Source organism: Jaculus jaculus, chromosome 8 (assembly GCF_020740685.1).
Source record: "Jaculus jaculus isolate mJacJac1 chromosome 8, mJacJac1.mat.Y.cur, whole genome shotgun sequence".
Taxonomy (NCBI): Eukaryota; Metazoa; Chordata; class Mammalia; order Rodentia; family Dipodidae; genus Jaculus; species Jaculus jaculus.
The window spans coordinates 40,769,585-40,788,760 of NC_059109.1; the positions used below are offsets into that span (position 1 = coordinate 40,769,585).

The 19,176-nt window shown below is 42.2% G+C and overlaps 1 protein-coding gene across 1 annotated transcript in view; it reads left to right on the top strand.

Moving 5' to 3' along the window:
• Positions 1-19,176, top strand: part of Eif2ak4 (eukaryotic translation initiation factor 2 alpha kinase 4) — a 112,266-nt gene that overhangs the window by 49,441 nt on the left and 43,649 nt on the right. Inside the window, exons 8-13 of the mRNA XM_004660772.2 lie at positions 726-883; positions 2,708-3,243; positions 8,778-8,884; positions 9,606-9,763; positions 15,229-15,650; positions 16,823-16,892. Of these exons, the coding sequence (XP_004660829.2) occupies positions 726-883; positions 2,708-3,243; positions 8,778-8,884; positions 9,606-9,763; positions 15,229-15,650; positions 16,823-16,892 (1,451 nt within the window). The remainder of the gene's footprint in view (positions 1-725; positions 884-2,707; positions 3,244-8,777; positions 8,885-9,605; positions 9,764-15,228; positions 15,651-16,822; positions 16,893-19,176) is intronic.

The window sequence follows — 19,176 nt, forward strand, 5'->3', positions numbered from 1 at the left end:
CCCAGGATAACCTGGAATTCACTATGTAGTCTCAGGGTGGCCTCAAAGTCATTTCAATCCTCCTACTTGTGCTGGGATTAAAGGCGTGCACTGCCATGCCCGGCTTTAAATTTTTTCAGTTTTTTGTTTTTTTTTTATTCCACGAGAGAAAGAGGTAGGGGCAAAAAGAGAGGACACCCCAGGGCCTGTAGCCACTGCAAGCAAACTCCAGATACATGCATACCTTGTGCATCAACCTTACATGGGTACTGGGGAATCAAACCTGGGTCCTTGGGCTTTGTAGGCAAGTACCTTAACCACTAAGTTATCTCTCCAGCCCTACATTTTCAAATTGCTAAAGGCTGTTTGTATTGTACACACAGGATGATCTCAATGGAAGCTGTCTTCCAAATTCTTCCTATCATGTTAGCTGGCATGTACCTGTATGAGGTATACCAGTAACCATAGCCAGCAGAGGTGAACTGGTTATTAAAGTAGCATGTGAATGACTAGAAGAGTAAGACAACTTTCTTTATTTGATCTATGCTGAGATCTGCCCACTGATTCTTAACCTTTTATAAGAATTGGTATTTGAGATTCCACTGGTAAATATTAAAAATTGGTTTTAAAAGTACATGTTTTGCATGAAATAGTTTTCATAGTTAATATGTTGTTTACAGTTAATACTACTGAGTGTTATAGAAGTCAGAAAGTGAGATTTAATGACCTTCTCTGTTCATGTGCAGGCAGTGACGAACATCTGGGAAAATTAGTTTATAATGCTTTGGAAACAGCCACGGGCAGCTTTGTCTTGTTGTATGAATGGGTCCTTCAGTGGCAGAAAAAAATGGGCCCATTCCTCACAAGTCAGGAAAAAGAGAAGATCGATAAATGCAGAAAGCAGGTAGGCATCCACCACAGCTGCCTGAACAGAAGGCCTTGTCTCAGGCTGGGGGCCTGCACGTCCTTCATGGCCTGGGGCCCTGCATGCTGCTCATCAGTTTCTCAGTCAGTCACTTGAGCCCACTGCAATATAGCTTCCTTCTCCCTCCTTTCTCAGCACTCACGTGCCTGTCCAAATGGGATTGAATACTCTTTCACAACTGTGCCTTTTGCAGTTATTTATATTTTTATTTTCTCTGCTCTTTTTGAAATGTGGCTTCAGAACTGAAATTTGAGAGACCAGAATGTTATTTAGGCCTTTTTTTTTTTGTGCAGTGCTGGGAACCAAAAGAAGAATTTAACATTAATTGATGATGACATGAGGCTAGAGAGATGGCTTAGCAAGTAAGAGCACTTGCCACACAAGCAAGGACCTGAGCGCCCACATAAAAAGCCGGGTTTGGCCATGCACACTGTAACCCCAGTCCTGAGCAGGTTGGGAGCAGGGTGTAGCTGGGCTCACTGGTCAGCCAGTCTAACAGAAAAGTGGCAGCTCTCTGTTCAGTGAGAAATACCAGCTCAAGGGAACAACATGGAAGAATGGTAGAGTAGGTCACTTGACATTCTACTCTGGTCTCCACACATGATATGTGGCTATAAATACATTATATACACACACTGGTGGTTTGAATGTGTGTCTCCCATAGCCTGAGGGTGGATTTTTTTTTTTTTTTTCAAGGTAGGATCTCACTCTAGCCCAGGCTGACCTGGAATTTACTATGCAGTCTCAGGGTGGCCTCGAACTCTCAGTGATCATCCTACCTGTGCCTCCTGAGTGCTGGGATTAAAGGTGTGTGCCACCATGTTCAACTTGGGTATCTTTGATTAACCTTACAACTTAAGTCTCCAACAGCTTGCTGGAGAGAGTTTCACTGGGGGCAGATCTTAAGTCAGCACTAGGGTATGTTCAGAGCAGTTTTAGTTGTGGTCGAGTTTGCTGACTGTTGGTGCTTGCAGCAGTTGTTTCTCTGTGCTAAGAATCTGTGGAAGTGAGCCAGCTTTTTCTACCATTGATGGTGTTTCCCTGGATTCTGTCAGCCTGAAATAAACCCTTTCCTGCCGTAAGCTGTTTCTGCTCAGGTGTTTGTCTGGCAACAAGAAAGTGACTGACACACACACACACACTCCCTCTCTCCCTCTCTCCCTCTCTCCCTCTCTCCCTCTCTCCCTCTCTCCCTCTCCCTCTCTCCCTCTCTCGCCTTGTGTGTCTGGCTTGCGTGGGATCTGGAGAGTTGAATATAGGTTCTTAGGCTTCACAGGCAAGCACCATAACCACTAAGCCATCTCTCCAGCCCTTCTTACTTTTTTTTTTTTTTGTTATTTGATTAAGTAGAAACTTTGTATGAGCACATAATATGTTGGTGCCATCATTTCCCTTCTCCCTGGCCCCTCCACTGAGAGCCCTCAATGGGATTGCTGGTATTCACCATGCGGTTGTGGGTTATGAATTGTGAGAGCTACAGTCATTTTGTGTGGGGGTGGGGGAGCAATGTCTCTGGATATTCCCTCCCAATCTGTGGCTCTTACATTCTTTCTGTGCCCTCTCCACAAAATCCCCTGAGCCTTGGTGGGTATGCTTTAGGTCTACTTTAGTGTTTAGCTCTGAGCAGTTTTGGGATTTCTGCTTTGGTGTGTTTTGAGTATCCTTACTATCTGCCTTCATCACCCTGGTGCAGCTTGTCTGGCTCACTGTGGAAGCAGCAGTCTTGCTCATCTTATCACTTCCTCTGTGCTGGGCCCTGGCTATTGTATGAGGGGTTGACCCATTTTTTTTTTTCCTTCTTAGATTCAAGGAGCAGAAACAGAATTCAGCTCACTGGTGAAGCTGAACCATCCAAACATAGTTCGCTACTTTGCAATGAGCTTCAGAGAGCAAGAGGACTCCATCGTGGTGGACATTTTAGTGGAGCACACTGGTGGGGTCTCTCTTGCTGTACACCTAAGCCACTTGGGCCCCATCCCCATGCACCAGCTTCGCAAATACACAACACAGCTCCTATCAGGTCTCGATTATCTCCATAGCAACTCTGTGGTGCACAAGGTCTTGAGTACATCAAATGTCCTGGTGGATGCTGAGGGTACTGTCAAGATAACAGACTACAGCATTTCTAAGCGCTTGGCAGACATTTGCAAGGAGGATGTGTTTGAGCAAACCCGAGTTCGGTTCAGTGACAATGCCTTGCCTTATAAAACAGGGAAGAAAGGGGATGTGTGGCGCCTTGGCCTTCTGCTACTGACCCTTAGCCAAGGACAAGAGTGTGAAGAGTACCCAGTGACCATTCCCAGTGACTTACCAACTGACTTCCAAGATTTCCTGAAGAAGTGAGTACACTTTCCTCCTGTCCATTTAAGGAATGGAAAAGCTGAAACTTGAAGAATGGGGTGAGAATTAGTTCTTTGGTGTCCCAGACTTATGTGTTGTTTCCTCATTAAACACACTTGGACTTAGTAATTGCTTTTCAAACTACTTTGGAAAGCTGCCTGAAATACACTAGAAAATGTTCCCTATTCCTGACCATCCAAGGCGGGCTTGTGACAGTGAAAGTTCTCTGGGTGTTCCAAATAGAAAGACCCTCTGTCTACCTTTGCTCCCAGGCTCTGAGAGAAGGCCTATGAGTTAAAGGTGCACATTTCATTACAAAGCCAAGTTTATCCATTTTGCAGAAATCCTTAACTGAGAGGTTTTCCTGGGACCTAAAATCTTGGTCCAGGCCTTCCACTCAAGTGTTTTCTACTTTGGCCTTGAATGTTCTCAGTCTAAACTTCTCTCAGTTTCTACTACGGGGGGGATAAGATCCTGCAGTGTGAATTGTTCTCAATGCTCTCCTGGTCCAGCCTTCCCGCAGAAGTTGCCCTGGACTGTCTCTTCTCCTTCTCATGCTTTATTTTTCACTTTGTTTTTCCTAATCATTTTGCTTTTATTCACTTCATCTCCCCGCATTTCTTTTTAACTTTTTTGTTGACAGCACCATACATATAGACAATATATCATTAGGATAATCACCTCCCAAATCTCCTCTCCTCTCAATCCTTTCTTCTTTCTAGCTAGTCTTAATTCTGTTTTGTTACATCATTTCTTTCCCTTCTATTATGTAGTTCTTTTTTAAATATTTATTTATTTAAGAGCAAGAGAGAAAGAGAAAGAGGCAGACAGAAAGAGAGAAGGGCCTCCAGCCACTGCAAACAAACTCCAGATGCATGCACCACTTTGTGCATCTGGCTTACCTTGCCACTGGGGAATCGAACCTGGGTCCTTAGGCTTCACAGTCCACCTCTTCAAAACAAAGCCATCTCTCCAGTCCTATCATGTAGTTCTTGTGTAAGTAGCGTCAGCCACTGTGAGGTTGAGGTCATGAATGTCATAGCCATTTTGTGTGTGGAAGACAATATTATAAAACATTCCTCCCTTTTTTGGGCTCTTACATTATTTTTGCCACCTCTTCCACACTGGTTCCTGAGCCTTGAAGGATGTGATAGAGATATCTGAATGCTGAACACCTTTTATTTTCTCTTGATCTTCATATAGCTTTCCCTGTTCCTATCTTTGCCAGTTGACAGTTGACCTGATCCATAGTATTATTTCCTCTCCCTTTTTAGCTCACATGTCCACAAGTATGACTTCCTGCATTGTACATCATTGCCACAAAACAAAGTTTCTGTCATTGAAGGATTTCACAGGTGATGGTAATCCCATCAGATTATATCACCTAGTGACACTGGAGCTGTGTTCATTTATATAAGCCCCCTCTAGATGTTCATACAAACACAAAATCACCTAATGATGTGTTCTCCCTGTTTCTGAGCAACACATTACTATACTTAAATAAGGTAGCTTCTGTGTGCCACAAAACAAGTAGAAATATAAATTACCAGTTTATTAGCATCATAAAATTTTAATTTATTGTAAAGTACTAACTTTGATTCCATATGTAATATTTGGTCCTTAAAGTATATAAAAATCTTAAAACTTTTAAAGAAAAATCTTATGTTTTTTTTTTTTCTTTCATACAGTAGAACTTATATTTAAATGAGGGGCTGGGGAAATGGCTCAGTAGTTAAATGTGCATGCTTGCAAAAACTGCTGGCCTGAGTTCAGTTCCCGTGACCCAAGTAAAACCATATGCAAAAAGTAGTACAAGCATCTAACATTCATTTGCACTAGTAAGAAATCTTACACACATATACACACATATGAAAATAAATAAAAAATGTTTTTAAAATATTTAAATTAATCCCTCAATAAAGTTACCTGAAATGACAAATACTGTACTGAACCACTAGTGAAAAATTCATTGCAGTATTTACAATGTCTTTGAAATTTCTGCCATTCTTTTTTTTTAAGGTTTTTATATTTTATTTATTATTATTTTGTTTGTTTGTTTGTTTTTTTGAGGTAGGGTCTCACTCTAGCCCAGGCTGACCTGGAATTCACTCTATATTCTCAGGGTGGCCTCAAACTCATGGTGATCCTCCTACCTCTGCCTCCCGAGTGCTAGGATTAAAGGTGTGAGCCACCACGCCTGGCTATTTTATTTATTTGAGAGAGGGAAAGAGGCAGAGCCAAGAGCAAGAAAGAAAGAAAGAGAGAGAGAATGGCACACCAGGACTTCTAGCCACTGCAAACGAACTCCAGACACATATGCCACTTTGTGCATCTGGCTTACATGGGTCCTGAGGAATCGAACCAAGGTCTTTTAGCTTTGCAGGCAAGCACCTTAACCTCTAAGCCATCTCTCCAGCCCAATTTCTGCCATTCTTATTTTTTTTGTTTTTGTTTTTTGTTTTCATTCTCTTCTGTCATTCTTGATAAGTAAAATGTGGTATTAGTGTATTTCCAAAACAATATGGGAGATTTACAAGGAATGTACTTTTCAAAGTTATTAAAATGATGAGCTGAAGGGATTTACATTTCCTAGTTATCCTCTGACAAAAATAACTCTACGGGGCTGGAGAGGTGGCTTAGTGGTTAAGGCACTTGCCTTCAAAGCCAAAGGACCCAGGTCTGATTCCCCAGTATCTACATAAAGCCAGATGCACGAGGTGGCTCATGCATCTGAAGTTCGCTTGCAGTGGCTAGAGACCCTCGTGTGCCCATTCATTCTCTCTCGCTATTTGCCTTTTTCTCATATAATTTTTTTAAAAGTTTCTAAATATATTTTATTTATTTATTTGAGAGAGAAAAATAGACAAAGAGGAAGAGAATGGGCACGCCATGGCCTCCAGCCACTGAAAATGAACTCCAGACACATGTGCCACCTTGTGTCATTTGGCTTACGTGGGTCCTGGGGAATTGAACCTGGCTTCTTTGGCTTTGCAGACAAGTGTCTCAACCACTCAGCCATCTCTCCAGCCCTATATATGTAGGCTTTTAAGTCCATACCTTACAATGATAGTTGATTCTTTTAGGTATAGTGTTTATAATATTAGGATTAAGTGCTGATCAGGGTCCCCACTTAGAGAACTACTGGGTTAAAGGTGTGGTTTATTCACTTAAAACAAAGTAAAGATTATTTGTTGGAACATTAAATGGTAAGTCAGTAGGTTCAGAAAGTGAGGATTAAAAGAAAGCATGTGGCCGGGCGTGGTGGCACACGCCTTTAATCCCAGCACTCGGGAGGCAGAGGTAGGAGGATCACCATGAGTTCAAGGCTACCCTGAGACTCCATAGTGAATTCCAGGTCAGTCTGGGCCAGAGTGAGACCCTACCTTGAAAAACCAAAAATAAATAAATAAATAAATAAATAAATAAATAAAAATAGAAAAGAAAGCATGTGGTCAAATGTAGAACCTTTAAACAGTATTGCTTCATTGTTAAGGTTCACTTTGTGCATGGGCAGTACGGACAGCCCCCATCTGAAGTTTACCCTTGCACCCAGCCCTATAGCTGTCAAGTCTGTTCTGTCTTTGGAGAGCTTTGTTTTGCATTGTTTGTTCATATGTATCTATGATGTTACATTTTGATCATGTGTACTGCCATCACCCTCTGCTGCCCCCCCCACTTCCACTGTGCTCCCCCTTCTCATCATCACCCACTAAGGGCAGTGCCACAGTAGAGACTGTAGGTAGCTCATCAGGGAGGCGAGTGCCATCCCAAGCCCCTCTCCATCTCTAACAGAATGTTGACTGATCCCATCATGTGCACATTGTGCAGGTGACCACGGCTGGCAGGAGCTCACGAGTGTCATGCCTTTTCATGTCTTGATTCTGGAGTTCCACAGTGCTTCTCCCATCCTCTGGCTCTTACATTCTCTCCATCCCATATTCCACAATATTCTGAGTCTTGGAGGGGATGGTGTATGTGTCCTGTTTAGGACTAAATCCTCATCAGTCACTTATTTTCAGCAGTTTACTAGTTATGATTCTCTGCACTGACACTACCTCCTGATGACAATTTTTTTTAAAATGGCTTTTCTAATCAATGCTGAGAGCATAACTTATCTGTAGATATAAAGATAAATATCTAGGAGATAATTTGACAGCAATAGTGGGGACTTCCATAGGGCCTGCATTCTCCCCAGCCACAGCCTTTTAACCTGGTTTTTATTTTGTATTTATTTATATATTTTGGGATTTTTTTTTCAAGGTACGGTCTCACTGTAGCTTAGGCTGACCTGGAACTCACTGTGTAGTCCCAGGTTAGCCTCAAACTCATGCCACCATGCCTAGCGATACCTGGTCTTTAGTACCAGGCTTGAGTTCCCTTCTGTGGAGCAGACCTCAAATCTAGTCATAGAGCCGCTGGTTACCACTGTAACCATTGTGCCATGGTTGCACTAGAGGGCATGTTGTTTTGTTGTCGTTTTGGTTTGGGTTTTATTGGAGGGGGTGTACAGTATATGGTGTGTGTGCAGATGCATGTATGTGTATACTGTGGAGGCCAGGGGAAGCTATTGGGTGTACTCTTCCATCCTGTTTCCCCAAGACAGACTCTGTCCCTGAACCTGGAGCTCCCCACTTTTCAATTAAACTAGCTGACCAAGGAATCTGAGTGATCTTCCTGTCTCCACCCCTTTCCCCCACAATGCAGGCATTGTAGGCATGTACTGCCATGTCTGGCTTTTTACATGGGTTCTGAGGATGGAGCTCAGATTCTCATTCTTGTACAACAAGCACTCTTATTCCTTAGACCATCTCCCCAGCCCCTGTGTTTGGGAAAAAATAAAAATATGACTGGTCCCTAGGAAGACTCAGTTTAGCATGGCAAGTTATTAGCCTGTAAATAGAAGTGAAAATTCAGTGACTTTATGTTATCTGAGACCTTTTAAAGTTGTTCCATGCAACTGCTTTCTTTTTTTTTTTTTTTTTTTTTTTTACTATTCTCTACTTGTGCCTAGCCTAGTGTGTGACCTGCAAACCTTGCAGGAATGTTTATCAACCCTAAAATCACTTTCAGGGCTGGAGGGATGGCTTAGCGGTTAAGGCACTTGCCTGCAAAGCCAAAGGACCTCAGTTCGATTCTCCAGGTTCCACGTAAACCAGATGCACAAGGTGGCACATGCGTCTGGAATTCATTTGCAGTGGCTAGAGGCCCCAGCACGCCCATTCTCCCTCTCTCTCTTTCTCCCTCTCTCCCTCTCCCCCTCTCCCTCTCTCTCTCTCTCTCTTTCTCTCTCTCTCTCTCTCTCTCAATTTCTGTCTCTCGCTTTGCCTCTTTCCCTCTCTCAAATAAATAAATAAAAATAAAAAACTAAAAAATATATTTAAAAATTATTCTTAAGTGCTTTTTGCTGAATAGCTAACATGAACTCAGTAATGTTATTAAAAGAAGAAAACCACCACCCTTGGCTACATGCCTTGGGTGAAGTAGGGCAACGTTTATTTTGTGTTGCTGAGATTCTCCCTTCCCTCTCGCTGAGGTGTGTTTGCCTGGATGACAAGGAAAGATGGACCCCTCAGCAGCTGCTGAAACACAGCTTTGTAAACCCTCAGCCAAAAATGCCTTTAGTGGAACAAAGTCCTGAAGGTGAGTCTGCTGCTCTTGGTTTTTTGTTCATTCGTTCGTTCGTGTATTTTTTTTAAGATAGAGTCTCACTACATACGGCAGGATAGAACTCTCAATCCTCTAGCCTCAGCTTTATCAATGCTGGTATTATCCATGCACCACCACACCCAGCAATATTCTCTTTTTGATACCCTGTTTGATATTAAATTAGTCTGAAAAAACAGAGAAACCTAAAACTGAAAGAGGCTGTATAGAATATTTATCTGTTTTATGTCAGGCTACACATAAATCCATTTATTTATGACCAGGCTCTGTGTATGTGGACTGTCTTGGCAGCCACATTTTTCCAGATTGCATGGGCATCCCTTGGAATAGCCTCTCTGGGTGTTTAGCCACCCTTCTTTTTGTGCCTCCCTTATCACCCTTATCCCTGTGGCTTTGAAGAACTAGATGAAGAAATCTCAGTATACTGAGAGTAAAGTGGGCCAGGAGACCTGGGTTTGGGCTATAGCTCTGATTCAGCTCCTTTTTCTCCATCGATGCCTGCTTCTCCTACCTGCAGGATTCTCTAATTCTATGCTTCTACGTGCTTTAAAGAGGACAAGGGATAAAAAGGTGTTGAGAGTCACTCTGGAAGGAGGTGCTTTTACAAACCACCGCTCAGGCCCCTTCCTCTTAAGCTTGCATTGTTGTAGAGTTCTGTAGCTTGTCCTGTGTTTCTAATGCCTCTGTTTCATCTCAGATTCTGGAGGACAAGATTATGTTGAGACTGTTATTCCTAGCAACCAGCTGCCCAGTGCTGCATTCTTCAGTGAGACACAGAGACAATTTTCCCGATACTTCAACGAGTTTGAAGAATTACAGCTCCTCGGCAAAGGAGCTTTTGGAGCAGTCATCAAGGTGTGACACACAGTTGTCCCCCGTCCCTCTTGGATAGCCTTGTCATTCCACAAACTTGGGCTTGGTTTCTAACTTGGAAAGAGGCATGAATCAGACTGTTTAAAGCTTCTTTAAGGCTTTATTTAAAGTGACTCTGGGGCACATTAAGAATACACCATTCCTGTGTCCTTGCTTGGCACAGAGCAGTATGAAAACATATGATTATAGGCTGTCTCTTCTAGTGGAGTTAGGAATCTGTGTAAAGAACATTTTCAGGGGCTGTAGAGATGGCTTAGCAGTCAAGGCACTTGCCTGTGAAGCCTGAGGACCCAGGTTCAATTCACCAGTACCCATGTAAGCCAGCTACACAAGGTGGTGCATGCATCTGGAGTTCATTTACAGTGGCTAGAGGCCCTGGTATGCCCATATATTCATTCATTCATTCATTCATCCTCTCTCTCTCTCTCTCTCTCTCTCTCTCTCTCTGCTTCTTTCTCTCTCAAATAAATAAAAATATTTTTAAAGGACATTTTCAGGCTGGAGAAATTGCTTAGTGATTAAGGCACTTGCCTGCAAAGCCAAAGGATCCAGGTTCAATTCCCCAGGACCCATGTAATCCAGGTGGCACATGTGTCAAGTTCATTTGCAGTGATTGGAGCTGCCACTCCCATTCTCTCTCTCTCCCTCCCTCCCTCCCTCTTTGCCTCTTTCTCTCTCTCAAACAAATAAAAATAAAATTTAAAAGACATTATCGTGGGCTTTGATTCAGGAAGAGAATTGTTCTCTTTTTATCTCATTTGCCACTGGAGTTGGCATAGACAATAGCGTTCCCAAGTTAGAAGAGGTGGAATTCATACTGGGAGATGAACCTAATGGTTTTGATGGGTTTTGTTTTCCAGCTTTTGCCCAAATGGAAAATTAGTGGTGTGTTTTTGAGGTGTGCTGTTGTTAGGACTTTCTTTTCTTTCTTCATTCTTCTCTATTTGGGTGAATTTTATTAAATGCCTTTTGCAGAAAGGGATTTCTACTGTCCTTCTGTAATTTGTTTTATTTTCTGTTTTGTTTGAGGCAGGATATCACTCCAGGGTCTCATAGTAGCCTAGTCTGAACTCAGACTTACCATATAGCTGAGTATGATACTGAATTCCTGATTCACCTGCCTGTACGTGTGGAACGCTGGGATTACAGGAGTGCACCACCAGACCTACCTTGAACGTATCATTTATTTTTATTTATTTATTTTTTTAATACAGAAGGCCTCTTAACAAAACAAGAATTAGTGTCCCTACAATTAAGCAGAGGCAGTCTTAAGTCCACTTTCCTGATCAGAAAGGTCCTTAGAGGACTTTAACTCACAAGGTCATTTTGATCAAGGCTTTTAGCATCTTTAGGGTTTAGATTCTTGAATTTAAGGCAGTTAACACATTTCATTTCTTTTCTCAGAGACAAGGTCTCATGTAGTCTCTTTTTTTTTTATAAGAATTCAATGTGGGAAAGAACTGTGGAACTTCTTTTTATTTATTTATTTATTTAAGAACGACAGACACAGAGAGAAAGACAGATAGACGGAGAGAGAGAGAGAATGGGCGCGCCAGGGCTTCCAGCCTCTGCAAACGAACTCCAGACGCGTGTGTCCCCTTGTGCATCTGGCTAACGTGGGACCTGGGGAACCGAGCCTCGAACCGGGGTCCTTAGGCTTCACAGGCAAGCGCTTAACCGCTAAGCCATCTCTCCAGCCCTCATGTAGTCTCTTTTTAAAAAAAAATTATTATTTATTTGCAAGCAGAAAAATACAGAAAGAGAAAGACAGAGAGTATGGGTGTACCAGGAACTCCAGCCACCACAATCAAATTCCAGATGCTTGAGCCACTTTGTACATCTGGCTTACATGGGTACTAGGTCATTAGTATTTGCAGACAAGTGCCTTAACCACCAAGCCATCTCTCTAGCCCTAATATCATTCTTTATAAGTACTTAGAAATGATTGGCAAACTTATAAAACAAGAACATCTTCATAGTGTTAACCCACAATTCTCTGTAGCTTCTTAAAAGAACCTACGGCCCCACCCCCTCTCTGTACTTACATCTAGGCAGGGCAGTCTGCCTCAGGGTCATCAATAGCAACTGGACCCTTCACTGTGTGTGTACTTTTTATAAAATTCATTTTATAAAATGAATTGCTAAGTTTTAATTTCAGTAAGTTCCGAGCACCTATCAGTATTTGTATAAATGTTGTGTATTCAGAGAGGAGATTCAGAGACAGCAGAGTCATCCCACTACCCTGTCCTCTATTCACATGGTGGTTGAAGAGCTCAGATGGAGCTGTTGTGTTTTGAACGCATCTTGTATTTCAGGTGTGTGTCATGTGGATTACAAACCTTGTCTTTCAACCTCAAGGCATCTCATGCTAAGCAAATGTCCTGACACTATGTTATGGCCCCAAACCTGCTAGTTCTTAATAGTCCAATTTGAAGCCAGTGAGCCAAGTGAAAATGGTGTTTTTATCTTTCTGATAACTAAATTTTCCTGCCTATGCCTGGTTTTGCCTTCTTCTAGAATATACCATTCCCTTCAACTGACCTGCGTGGTTAACAGCAGAATGTTCTAATGAATGAAACTGTAACAGTTAACTCAGTAAGACTATTTATAGAGTAAAATCTTCAGCGCAAAGATGCTGTATGGAGGATACACTGGCTGGCCTTTGAAACTTTTTCTCCTCCATTTTTTGGGTTTTTTTTTTTTTCCTTTTTCAAGACAGGTTCTCACTCTAGCTCAGGCTGACATGAAATTCACTAGTCTCAGGCTGGCATTGAACTCACGGGGCTCCTCCTACCTCTCTCTGCCTCCCAAGTGCTGGCATGCACCACCATGCCTGACTTTCTCCTCCTCTTGTTTTAGTCTGTTCCTCATGTTATTTTCTAGTTTGAGGACAGCCATCAGTCATAAATCTCAGCTGGATAACAAAATCAATGGGAAGTGATTGTGCTTATAGTAACTGCCACGTCTCATAAGCACCTTTCCTTTTGGGTCTTTGAAATACACATGCTATATCTATATTTACTCCCTTGTAATTTTTTGTGTGTGTGATGGGGGGATATATGCTTGTTTGTATGTGTGAACACACACACACGCAAGCACACATCCACTCTCTGCCTCATTTATGGAAACAGGGTCTTTTACTGAACTTAGAAATTAACAGTTTGGCTAGACTAGCTTGCAAGCATGTATCCACCTCCAGAGCACTGGACATATAGGGACACCCTGCTACACCCAGCATTTATATGAATTCTGGGGATCCAAACTCAGGCTCTTACACTTATACAACATGTACTTTACCACTGAGCCATCTCCTCTGCCACCATATTTTCTCACTTATTTTTTATTTTATTTATTTGCAAGCAAAAAAAGAAAGAAAGGAGAGAGAGAGAATGGGTACGCAGGGCCTGTAACCACTGCAAACGAACTCCAGATGCATGTGCCCCTTGTGCATCTGGCTTACATGGGCTCTGGGGAATCAAACCTAGGTCTTTGACTTCACAGGCAAATGCCTTAACCACTAAGCCATCTCTCTAGCCCTTGTTTCTTATTTTAGTTTTTTCAAAGTAGTGTCTTACTTTAGACCAGGGCGACCTAGAACTCACTCTGTAGACCTAGACTGGCCTTATACTCACAGCAGTCCTCCTACTTCTACCTCCTGAGTGCTGAGATTAAAGCTGTGTGCCACCACACCAGCTCATATTTTCTCATTTAATCTTCACAGTGATTATTCAGACAAGTAACAAAAATGGTATAAATGCCATATAGGTAAGAGAACTGAGTCTCAAGGAAACTGAATAATTTTCCAAAATTCGCATGGCTTTATAAATTCTTTTAATTAGCATTTGTATTCAAGTTTGTTAAAATTTCTGGAGTTTACCTTTAGTGACTACATACTAAAAATCGTACACTGGCTTTAGAAAATGATGTTTACTTTAAAATCAAAATTGAGACATTTATATATCAGAGATGACATTGGAAAACCAGGGAAGTCATCATTGAAATTAACTGTTAGAGTCAGGCGTGGTGGTGTACACCTTTAATCCCAGCACCTGGAAGGCAGAGGTAGGACGATTGCCATGAGTTCGAGGCCACCCTAACACTACATAGTGAATTCCAGGTCAGCCTGGGCTAAAGGTAAGACCCTACCTCAAAAATATAAAAAGGAAATTAACTATCAGGGGGCTGTGTAGGTGGCTCAGTGGTTAAAGGAACTTGCTTACAAAGCCTTCTGGCCCAGGATTCAATTCCCAAGCTACCACATAAACTGGATGTAAAAAATGGTGTAAGGCCAGGCCCAGAAAGCCAAGCGCCACATGTTCTCTCTCATATATGGATCCTAGCTACAGATGATTGGGCTTCTGCATGAGAAGGAAAATACTTAGTAGCAGAGGCCAGTAAGTTAAAAAGGAGATATAAAGGGAAGAAAAAGGAAGGGAGGAGGGTACTTAATAGGTTGGTATTGTATATATGTAAGTACAATGATTGAGATGGGGAGGTAATATGATGGAGAATGGAATGTCAAAGGGGAAAGTGTGGGGGGGAGGGTATTACCATGGGATTTTTTTTTATAATCATGGAAAATGTTAATAAAAATTAAATAAAATTTTTAAAATGGTATAAGGGTCTGGTATTGGCAGCAGCAAGAGGCTGTGGCATGCCCATAGACATACACACTCACACACACAGACAAATAAACTTTTTTTTAAAATTAGTGAGCCAGGCATGGTGACGCATGCCTTAATCCCAGCACTTGAGAGGCACAGGTAGGAGGATAACCAGGAGTTCAAGGCCACCCTGAAACTACACAGTGAACTCCAGGTCAGCCTGAGCTAGAGTGAGACCCTGTCTCGAGAAGCCAAAAAAGATAAAAAAATAATGAAAACCATTGCTTTGTCGTCAACCTTAAAAAAATAAACAACCTTAAACATTATATTTAACAATAGAGAAAAACGAAAAATTAATGATTAAACTGGCTATGTGAACACACACCTGTAATCCCATTTGGGAGATGGAGGCGGGAGGATCAGGAGTTCAAGGTCAGCCTTAGCTACATAGCAAGTTAAAGACCAGTCTGAGCTCCATGAAATCTTGTCCCTCCCCCTCCCTCAAAAAAGTTAATGATTAAGATCGAGGTTACACACATTCCTATAAGCACAGCTCTGGTTGGCTGAGGCAGGACGATGGCAAGTTCACATCTGAGCTGCACAGTGAATCCTGTCCCAGAAAGGAAAGAGTGGACGCCTGGAGGCGATCGTGTTGTATGCGCCCCAGTGTCTCCTAGCATGCGCACAAAGGACCTCTCAGTTTGAGCTCCAACTGTGTGGGCCTTGGCTGCTATCTTGGCTCCTCCAAACTCCAGATTTCCTTAGGTGGTCCTGGAGCTCCGCAGTGTCTGTGCCAGGCTCTGGGCCACTGACCTCCCCGGTTTGTCCCCTGTTCCCGGGCAGGTGCAGAACAAGCTGGACGGCTGCTGCTACGCGGTGAAGCGCATCCCCATCAACCCGGCCAGCAGGCACTTCCGCAGGATCAAGGGCGAGGTGACGCTGCTGTCGCGCCTGCACCATGAGAACATCGTGCGCTACTACAACGCCTGGATCGAGAGGCATGAGCGGCCCGCTGTGCCGGCCACGCCGCCTCCAGACTCGGACTCCAGTGCCCTGGCCCCCGGAGGACCAGGGCGGGCGGCGGGCGCCGAGGAGGCGGGCAGCGTGGAGGCCGCCGCACCTCCGCCCATCCTCAGCAGCTCGGTGGAGTGGAGCACCTCAGCTGAGCGCTCCACCAGCGCCCGCTTCCCAGTGTCCGGCCCAGGCTCCAGCAGTGACGAGGACGACGACGATGAGCACGACGGTGTCTTCTCACAGTCCTTCCTGTAAGTGCTTGTGAGGAAGCGGTGGACACCCGCCATGCACACACCAGTGTTGACCCTAGAAAGCAAGAAGCAAGCCCTTGAGAGTCACCACATGCGACCTAAAAGAAAAGGAATTTATTTTATTTTATTTTATTTTATTTTATTTTATTTTATTTTATTTTATTTTATTTTATTTTATTTTATTTGAGAGACAGAAAGAGGCAGATAGAGAATGGGGTCACCAGGACCTCTAGCCACTGCAAACAAACCCCAGACGCATGTGCCACCTTGTGCATCCAACTTTATGAGGGTACCGGGAAACTGAACGACTTAACTGCTGAGCCATCTCTCCAGCACCCTATTGTCTTTAAAGATCTCCAGTGCCGAGCTGGAAGAAAATCAAACCTGGGTTTGATTCCCCAGTGCCCATGAAAAGCTAGATGCACAAAGTGGCCAGAGGTCCTGGTGTGCCCATGCTTATTCATTCATTCATTCTCTCTCTCAAATAATTTTTTTATTTTGTTTTGGTTTTTGAGGTAGGGTCTCACTCTAGCCCAGGCTGATCTGGAATTCATTTTGTAGTTTCAGGGTGACCTTGAACTCACAGCGATCCTCCTATCTCTGCCTCTGGAGTGCTGGGATTAAAGATGTGCACCACCATGCCTGGCTTAAAATACTAAAAAAAAAAAAAAAAAAGATTTCCAATGTCCAAGTCCAGGAGAAAGGAAAGAAATTATTTCCAGTACTTCATCATAATATATTAATCCAAAAGAATTTCAGATAAGACATTCCTTTAGATACGGGCTTCTACCTCTGTGGACCATTTATAGAGCTCTAACTGCAGTTCCCCAAAAGACACCAAACCCCATAATTATATGACTCTAAACTAGCTGCCATGCATCTACCTCGTAGTCCACCCTCGCCGTGTACCGTTGGGCTCTATTTCATGCTGTTTAATTGCATAGAGTTTATCATAACTCTTAGCAATTCAATTATTTTGGGAAACAATCTGGCTACTGTTTAAGAGTTCTGTATTTTGCTTAACAAGGAAATCTAGGCCAGCTTTGAAGTGTGTGTGATTGATGCCACAGAGTTCATTGTATAATGTGTCAAGCCACTTTGGCTTCCTGGTAAATTAACAAAAAAGTCTGACTTTTGGCTTCTTTAAATACTTTTGCATTTCTCTTTCTAAGGCCTGCTTCAGATTCTGAAAGTGACATTATCTTTGACAATGAAGATGAAAATAGTAAAAGTCAGAATCAGGTAACTATATAAATAGAAATTACATCATTTTGTACCTAGGGTAGATATGTAAGGAAACCAACACCTGATGTTATAAACCTCAGGTAAAGGATCAAGGCCTTAATCTGGTCTACAAATATCAATTTTTTATTAAATATTTTCTTTATTTTGAGAAGGGAGGCAGAGAGAATGGGTGCACCAGGGCCTCCAGCCACTGCAAATGATCTCCAGATGCATGCAGTTCCCAAAAAGACACCAAACCCCATAATTATATGACTCTAAACTAGCTGCCATGTATCTGCCTCATAGTCCACCCTCGCCATGTACTTTTGGGCTCTATTTCATTCTGTTTAATTGCACAGAGTTTATCATAACTTGTCCCACCTTGTGCATCTGGCTTACATGGGTACTGGGGAATCAAAACTGGGTCCTTAGGCTTCACAGACAAGTACCTTAACTGCTAAGCCATGTCTCCAGCCCTAAATATCAGTTTTAAAACATGACATTCAGGGCTAGAGAGATGGCTCACTGATTAAAGGTGCTTGCATAAAAAGCCTAATGGCCCAGGTTTGATTCCCCAGGACCCACATACAACCATATGCACAAAGTTGCACATGTGTCTGGAGTTTGTTTACAGTGGCAGACGGCCCTGACATACCCATACATCCTCTCTCTCTATTTCTGTCTCAAATAAATAAATAAAACTTTTTTTTTTTCGAGGTAGGGTCTCACTCTGGCCCAAGCTGACCTGGAATTCACTAGGGAGTCTCAGGGTGGCCTCGAACTCATGGCAATCCTCCTACCTTTGCCTCCCGAGTGCTGGGATTAAAGGCATGCACCACCATGCCCAGCAAAACTAATTTTTTTTTAATGTATGACATTCATTTAAAATGTGTGCTACTTGTATTTTTTATAGGTTTTTATCCACATCATAAGGCATATTGACTTTAATAAAAAAGAAGTAAATTAAGATACTACATTTTTGTATATCTAATGAAGATTTTCATAGAGGATTTGGGGAACTTTATATGGTTAGGGATGTAGGTTGATTTCAAATTAACTAAACCGTCTCATCATGGAATTGGTTTAATCTCTCCCACATCGGTTAATCTTAATTCTTTATGTTCATAAGCCATTGTCTAGGACAGTATTTTAACTGTGTGTCATGATCCTATAGTGAGCTAGGAGTTAATTTGCTGAATTACATATAGCCTGTTTTATCATTAATGCTGTAGACAGTAGAAAATACAAACGTATATGACATTGCCAGTAAAAGTAAACTATTACTTGAATTTGTGTCTTGTGAATATGTATTCTGGGTGATATGAAGTATATTTCTTCATATGACTCATGGTTTTAAAAGCTAGAGAGACACTACTCCAAGCCTCAAATTGCTCTTCAGCCCTGCCTCTTCCTCTGCCTGGGCCACAGAGTCCCCAAGGCTGGTTCCTGGAGCTCAGAGTGAAGACAGCTGCTGAGACTGTCCATTATACTTCAGAGAAACAAACGTTCTGTAACTGGTGTGGCATGTGGTGACTTTATTACTGGGAATAAAGTCTAATCGCCCAGTCATGAAGATGCTAAGAAAGTGTTCATGTGCAACCTACTCATGGTTCACTTGATTTGAAGAGGCGAATGCATCAGCCAGGGAGTCTTATCAATTAAAGTCATGCTAAATACCTCTGGGTTTAACTTTTTAATTATAAATTTAGCCAAGGTGATAGCATAAATAATAATTACTGCTAAAGCAAAAGTTACGCTTGGTTTCAGTGTGTGTTGTGTATTTGATTATTAAGAGTGCACTAAATTCATGATCCTGGTTTTGCTCAGTTAAAGACAGCATCCCATGGGCATTTGAAGTGATGGGTGGAGGCCCTGAATGGATTAATAATCTTCACAGATAATCCCTAGAGTTATATAAATGATTCATGAGTTGAACCCAACTGTGAAAAGTAATGCTTTTTAATTAAATTCTTTAATAAAGGGAAAATATACAAAGATCCTTACTCATGAAAACAAAAAAAAATCAGAAATAGGTACTATTTAGTGTTTTCCATATTTGAGGTTAAAAGTATTTAAATATGAGCTGGGGAGATGGCTTAGCAGTTAAGGTGCTTGCCTGCCAAGCTTAAGGACCTAGATTCGACTCTCAGGTCCCATATAAGCCAGATGCATGCGGCAGCATCTGGAGTTCGTTTGCAGTGGCTAGAGGCCCTGGCACACCCATTCTCTCTTTCTAATAAATAAATAAATAATAAAATCTTAAAAATATATTTTTAAAAAAGTATTTAAGTATATTTACCAG